The following is an 8086-nucleotide window of genomic DNA, read 5'->3' on the forward strand; positions in this document are numbered from 1 at the left end:
ATATTTATTAATTAAGAAAAAAAAATTTTTTTTACTACTCATTTCTTTATTTTTTTACTACTCACTATTTTTACCACTAATTTTTTTATTTTAAAGAAATTTTACTTACCACTTATTATTAAAGAAAATTTTTACCACCTACTATTCTATTTCACTACTAATTACTCTATTAAAAAAGTTTTTTTACTACTAATTATTTTATTAAAACAATTTTTTTTCACTACTAATTTTTTTATTCGAAAAATTATTTATTAATTGAATGTACTGATAATAGTAAATTATCTGTATTATAAATTATAATTATTATTATAATTACAATAATATTACAACTACTACTATTCGTACTACTACCACTACTAGTACCACTCGGTACTAGTAGTAACAGTAATAATAGTGTACCACTAACACTAGTACCAACAATAGATAATATTTGTTATCATTATTAACATTTTACTAATATAAATAATACTAGTCGTACCACTACTAGTATGACTACTAGTATTAATAATAGTATATATTTTTTATTATTATTAATACTAATGATAATAACAATAATGATAATAATAATATCCAAAATTATTTGTACTATATAAAACAATATTATAATAAATTTGTATTATAATTAAAATACTATAACTACTAGTACTATTAACACTACTAGTACTGCTTAATAGTAAATAGTAGTAATAGTGTACTACTAATAATAATTAAAGTACTAACAATAATTAAAGAATATTAATGTTTGTTATTATTATTACTATTATTGTTATTATTATAATTTTAATAATATTACTACTGCTACTAGTAGTGCTACTACTAGGACGGCTACTAATAATATTATAGTGATAATAGTAAATATTTTTTATTATTATTAACATTAATTAAAATAATATAATAATAACTGAGAATAATTAAAGAATAATAATATTTTTTATGATTATTATTATTATAAATTTAATAATACTATTACTACTACTACTACTAGTAATAATAGTAAATTTCTTTTTATTATTACTATCAATAATTGGGTATTAATAAAAACAATTAATGACCAAAGATTAAAAATTGCTAATTATTTTTATTATTATTATTATTGTCATTGTTATATTATTCGTTTATCATTTTTATTTCTATTGTGAAAACTGGAAAGAGTTGCCAATTAAATAAAATTAAAGTAAATTAGAAGGTGAGATTATGAATGACATGGGATTGATTAAAATTTATTGATCGGATATTTATGGGGTGCATAATTTTCAATTGAATTAAAAGCATTTTAAATTTAAACTTATAAAATCAATCTAGAGAGTGGCTTGTGCAATCGCACGAGTTCACAGTAGTATAACTTGAGTTTGGTCATCCAGATGCCACAAAGTGGCTTTCACTACTAAAAGGTTTTCTGATTATTGAAGAATTTCTCCGGAGAATAGAGAAAATTAGCATTCTTTCGATAATTGAGCATCAATTGAGGAGAAATTCTACAATCTAAATAAAAAAGGAAAGGGGGAAAAACAAAAAACTATTCTCAAATTTAGAAAAATTGCTTTTTTCAATTTTTTATCAAACAAAATTTTGTTTCAATCTCATAAATTTATATTTTTATTTATTTTTGTTTCATTTTTACATTTTTTTTCTTTGCGAACAGAAAGTCAGAAAATAATTATAACTTTTACTATTATTAAAAATTATCAACAAAATAAAATAATTTTTCTTTTCAAAAAACGAGTGAAAAAAAAATTTACAAAGTTACATTGACAAGAAAAAGAATGAGCGGAGAAAGGAAGTGGAAGGGGGGTTAAAAAATGGTGTATTATTATTGAAAGTGTGATAATTGGTATTCATTTGGCTTTATTTTAAGGAAAGTTAATTAAAATTGTTTGCATGAGGTTCATTGTGAGTCAACTCAAAGAGAACCCCTTTGACAAACAGGTCGGTGTACGGTACACCGTTGACTGGTCGACCTGCCACCGTCGAGGAGACTTCAGCTTCGCTCCCCCTCAGCGGTACACAGAGGGAATTACAAACGATTCTCAAAGAACTTCAATTCATAACGGGACGAATGAAGAAAGCTGACGGTGAAGCCGAAGTCATTAGCGATTGGAAATTTGCAGCAATGGTCGTTGATAGGTATATATTTTATTTTTTAATCTTCTAATTATATTATTATTGTCACATTTATACAAATTAAAACAATATTTCCCTCAAAGATAATAATTAATTATTCAAATTGTGCTTGTAAAACTATTTTCCCTAAAAAAACGTAAAAATTCTTAAAATTTATAAAAATCAATCCATAAAATATACGTTAAAAAAATAAAATTTTTTTTAAACTATTTTTTAAAATTTATAGACAAATTTATATTTTGTTAAATATTTCATTAAATATACGAATATTACGAATTACTTAAAAATATAGAGAGAAATATAAATGTAAAATAAATAAATGAGTGAAGAAAAAATAAATGTAGAAAGAAAGAGAAAAAGTGAAGAAAGGAAGAGAAAATGAAAAAAATTGAATTAAGAAAAATACATAAAGAAAAGTTTAAAAAAATAATTTAAGAAAAAATATTCTAAGGAAAAAATTAAAAAGAAAAGAGAAAAAAAGAATTAAAAAATAAAGAAAGGATGAGAAAATGAAGAAAAAAAATTAAAGAGAGCAAAAATAAAGAAATAAATAAATACAGAATAAAGAAAGAAAATAAAAAAATAAAAAAATGAATTGAGAAAGAAAAAATAAAGAAGGAAAGAGAACGCAATAAATGATAAAAGAAAGAAAGAAAAATACACAAAGAAAAGTTATTGAAAAAAATTATTAATGAAAAAATAATGGAGGAAAAAAATAAAGAAGAAAAGAAAAAATAAAGAAAAAAGTTAAAGAAAGAAACAGCAAAGAGAAAATAATTAAACAAAGAGAAAATAAATAAATAATTAAATAAATAAATAAATAAATAAATAAATAATAGAGAAAAAATAGAGAAAAAAAGGAAGAAAAGAAGAAGAAAAAATAAACAAAGAAAGACAACTTGGAAAAAGAAAAACGAACAAAAGAAAAATATATAAAGAAAAGTTAAAGAAAGAAATGCTTAAAGAGAAAAAACAGGAAATAAATAAATAAAGAAAGAGAAAATGAAGAAAGAAAAACAAAGAAATAAAGAAAATAGAAAGAAAGGTAGAGAAAAAGAAGAAAAATTAAAAGAAAATGAAAAAAGAAAGAATATGAATGGAAAAAATAAAGAAGGAAAGAGAAATTGAGAACAGAAATAAAATAAAAAGTAAGATAGAATAAAGAAAGAAAAACTGAAAAAATAAAAAAATAAAGAAAAAATTAAAAAAAATAACGAATAAATAAATAAAGAGAAAAATAATAAAGAAAAGAGAAAATAAATAATTATAAAAAACTAAGAAATACAGATCAAAATTAATGAAATAAAGAAAAAATAAAAATCGAGAAAAATAAAGAAAGAAGAATTAAAGACAAAAATATATTATAGTTTAATCAATATAAAGACCAAAAAACTTAAACTAAATTCAGCGAAATCTGCGAGAAAAGTCTATCAAATTTTTTCAAAAAAAAAAAAAAAAAAAAAAAATATCAGCTATAAAATTTACAAGTAAAGCTGTCTCTGTCTTTATATTTTAACAGATACTGATCTGTAAAGACCCTTTTTTTTATCTCTCCTCCCACGATAACATCTCTCAAAACTTTTATAAGAAATTGGCTAAACGAAAAAATGGTGAAAAGAAAAAAGAAAAAAAAAAGTTCTCGATATCATAGGAAAATTAAAAAAAAAAAGAAATAAATGAAAATGTTCATCTTTTATTTAAGAACGAAAAAAAATATCTATTCACAATATTCTCGTCGAAAACCATTTGAAATTGAAAAATTCACTTCAACTTTGAGTCGCACATTGAAATCGTATTCAAATTTATTCTTTTAAGTTTCAATGACTTCCTGTCAGCTCTGAAAACTAAGTTCTTAAATTACATCTTCGAAGGGGGAATGTAATCAGCGGTTTGGATTGTAGAACATGAAGGATTTTTTCTCTATAACATTTGAAATCGTTGATTGAAGAGATAATATTGGAAAGTGTAACAAAAAATTTGTGTTTTCTTCGTAAGTTTTGATTTTGGAAAATCTAATTTTATTTCGGAGAATTACATTTTTTTGTTAGATATCTGACATTTTTTTTAAATTGATAATTGTTTTCTTCTTGTATTTTAAGTGAATATTGCAAAACGTAAAATATGGAAAAAAATGGAAACGAAATTAAAGAATGAAATTAAAAAAATCAAATAAAAAAAGAGCGAAATTTCAAAAACTAAATTAAAAAAAAACAAAGTTGCAAGTAACCCAATTTAAAAATGTAAATACCCCCCCTCAAAAAAAAAAAACAAAAGCAAAAAATTGTAGTAAAATAGCCGAATTTAAAAATCCAAATTAGAAAAAACCAAATTAAAATATTTCAAATTAGAAAAAAGAAAAAACTCAATTAATCAAAACTAAATTAAAATATGTGAATTGTAATAATATTTTCAACATTTTTAAGGACTTGCTTGATCATCTTTACGTTATTCACGCTGATAGCGACGGTAGCCGTATTGCTTTCCGCGCCTCATATAATCGTCCAGTAATAGATTAGCGATAAGTCGTCGTGATCAAATTCGAAGAAAAATCCTGCAGCTACGATTCCCTGGCATGAGGTGAGAAATAAACTTGATTTTTATCTCCCAACTTACACGAATTTTTAGAAAAAAAAATAAGTGAGTCAGCAATTTTAAATCGAAAGAATTCTTCTCTCTAAAAAATTCAAGATTTAAAATTCTCTTAATTCATCAGAAAAAACATTTTTTTAAATTAATGAAAAAATGAAATAAAAAGTAAAAAATATCCCATTTTTACTATTAATACTATTTATACTATTTAGTCTATACTATTTATATTATTTATACATTTTATAAACAACAGTCAAAATGTGAAAAAGAGGACATTTTTTTCCTCACGCGATTATTAAAAAAAGTAACTTTTTTTTTTAGTCTAAAAAGTAATCGCAAAGTTTCACAAGTAGAATAAAGCAGTTTAGTCAGACGGCTGCCGGGTTGTAACAAATTCTTTACAAAAAAAAAAAAAAAAAAAAAAAAAAACTAAAGAGCGTGTATACAGTTTTGAAATATTATCGAAAAAATTCTTTTTTCTTTTCAGCAATATTTAAAGTGCTCTGACAATCGTGAATTTTCAAGTAAATAAAAGTTGTTTAGTTTTGAGAAATGGCGCATTGCGGTCGTATTTTTTTACTTGAAAAATATTCAACGTGTATTTTGATTTAGGTAGTATCAAAAGTCAGAAGTAATAATTCCATGTGTTTTTTTTTCTGTGAAATTATTATTTGCATATATGTATTTTGCTAAAACTTCTGTATTTTTGAATCTACGTATTTTTAAAATTTTAAAAGGGAAAAATTTGAAAAAGGGAAAATTACAATAATGCAAAAAAAGTCCGACTAAATGCTGACTGCACCACTTGTAAAAGTATTAAAAGAATTTGAACCATTCGGTCTGACTAAAACGTTATTTCACTACTTAAATAAAGCCTTATGTTTCAAAAATAACTTTTACTACTTAGAATACTCTGTCTGACTAAAGATGATATTTCTATTTCTACTGAACTATTTTTCAGACTGGAATTGAGTTGCACTACTAATACTGAGCCTAATATATTTGACAGTCTAACTGCAAGTTTCTGTTACTAGTTACTACTGATACTGAAAATAATATTGAATTTTTACTTACGTCTGACTAAAATGCACTTTTACTATTTATTACTTGCACTACTTATAACTTAATTGAAAGACTTGCAAGAAATAATAATAAAACCTTTAAAACGAAACGATGAGTGATATAATAAAATTTTTTCGAATAACTACTTTCATTGAAAATATACTGTCTGACTGATAATGACTTGTGCTACTAATATAACAAAATAATTTATTTGTAACTACAATTTACTACTTATGTCATCAAAATGAAGTTAAAAACGTTGTAAAGTAGTAAAACTTTGATCGAAACGATTTTTTTTTAAATAAATTAGTTTTAAAAAGTATTTTTTATAAAAAAAATTTTCAAAAGTAGTTTTAAAAATGATTTAAAACGTGTCTGACTGAAAGTGACTTATACTACTAAGGATAAATTGGAAGACATTGTAGAGTCAGGACTAAATCGATATTCTCACTACTTATAACAGTTCTTATAATTTTATCCACTTCGTCTGACTAAAGTGAGAATTTACTACTCATAGAAGAAATTTTATCATAGAAAATTGAAGAGAAAAATTCAGAAAATGGTAAAAAAGACATTTTGGTGGTTTTTACAGTATTCTTGAATAAATTTACTACGTTTTTACTTGAATGTTTAAAGATTTAGTTTCCAATAGAATTCCAAGAAATTTAAAAAATAATTGTCTTACTATAACTATAAATGACTTCTACTACTGATATCAAGATTTAATGTAATTTTAGAAATTTCGTCTGACTAAAATGAACCTTTATTACTCACACAGAAATTTTCGAATAGAAATTAAAAAATACGATATCAAAAATTGTTGTCTGACTAAAATTATCATTTACTACTTTTTCCTTGGATGTTGAAAACTTAAGAGATTTATAGAATTTTAAGAGATATAAAAAAATAATGGTGAATTAAAATTGACTTTTACTATACTGTTATCGAGTTTTACTCTAATTTTGCCAATTTTGTTTGCCTAAAATAAAACTCTACTACTCACACATAAATTTTTAAATAGAAATACAAAAATTCATTAATAATAAATTTTTTTCTGACTAAAATTATCATTTACTTATTCACAAGAATGTTTAAAAATTTAGATTCGTGTAGAATTCGAAGCTATTTACAAAATTACTGTCTGACTAAAACTGACCTGTTCCACTGATTTCAAGTTTTAAATTTATTTTACCAATTTCGTCTGACTAAAACTATTATTGACTACTTTTTCACTTGAATGTTTAAAGATTAAGATTTGTATAGAATTTGAAGAGATTATAAAAAACAATTGAGTGACTAAAACTGACTTGTACTACTGACTTTCAGTATTATTGTCTTACTAAATTCCGTCTGACTAAAATTATCATCTACTACTTTTTTACTTGAATGTTTAAAAATTTACGTTTGTATAGAATTCAAAGTAATTTAAAAATAATTGTCTGACTAAAACTGACTGATTCTACTGATTTCGTGTATTATAGTAAATATACCAATTTCGTCTGACTAAAATGAACATTTACTACTCAAACAGAAATTTTCTTATAGAAATGCAAAAAATACGATAATAAAAAAATTGTTGTCTGACAGAAATTATCATTTACTACTTTTTCACTTAAATGTTTGAAAATTTAGATTCGTATGAAATTCCAGGAGATATAAAAAATAATTGTCTGACTAAAATTAATTTCTACTACTGATATGAAGCATTAAAGTAACTTTAGCAATTTCGTCTGACTAAAATGAACCTTTACTACTCAAAAATTTAACTTTATTTTTTTTTAAAGTTATTTAAATTTATTTTCTCTAAACATTATACAAAATTACTCCTAAAGTACCTGTATCAATTATTTGAATCAAATAAATTTTTCCTCCTTTTCAGTAAAACAAAGAAAAAACAAATATTAATCAAATCCAAAACAATAACACTATTGCCTTAATTGATCAAAGATAATTTTGTACAGATTTCGCAGATTGAATTCCTGATGCGTGTGTGTATATGTGTGTATTGGAGCGTTGACGCCCCCATAACACCAAGGACTCCAGATGCGAAATGAGATTGACCTGGTGTCACATGCCAAGTGAAGTAGAGAGAGAGCTACAAGTAGTGACAACCCTTGTGGATCGATCGGCTGATCGGCAGGCCGATGGGAGCCGCAAACGCTTCGCTTCTCCACCATCCTCGTGTGTTCGACCGACTTCCAACCATTCGAATAGTCAAAGATGTCCTCCGCCACGACTGCGCGCGAAACGACAACGCCGCCTCTCTCTCCATTTATAAAAAAAAAAAAAGAAAAAAAAAAACAAGAAAGAAAAG

General features: G+C 24.2%; 1 protein-coding gene across 3 annotated transcripts in view; it reads left to right on the forward strand.

Annotated features, from left to right (window-relative positions):
• LOC122510668 (neuronal acetylcholine receptor subunit alpha-7) overlaps positions 1–7868 on the forward strand; it is a 344417-nt gene extending 336549 nt beyond the window's left edge. For all 3 annotated transcript variants that reach the window (XM_043625472.1, XM_043625481.1, XM_043625489.1), the window contains 3 exons: positions 1927–2124; positions 4545–4698; positions 7734–7868. In XM_043625472.1, coding sequence (XP_043481407.1) covers positions 1927–2124; positions 4545–4629 — 283 coding nt within the window. In that variant the 3' untranslated portion in view covers positions 4630–4698; positions 7734–7868. The remainder of the gene's footprint in view (positions 1–1926; positions 2125–4544; positions 4699–7733) is intronic.
• The last annotated feature ends 218 nt before the right edge of the window (positions 7869–8086 follow it).

This window comes from Leptopilina heterotoma, unplaced genomic scaffold, assembly GCF_015476425.1.
Source record: "Leptopilina heterotoma isolate Lh14 unplaced genomic scaffold, ASM1547642v1 Lhet_120, whole genome shotgun sequence".
Lineage (NCBI taxonomy): Eukaryota > Metazoa > Arthropoda > Insecta > Hymenoptera > Figitidae > Leptopilina > Leptopilina heterotoma.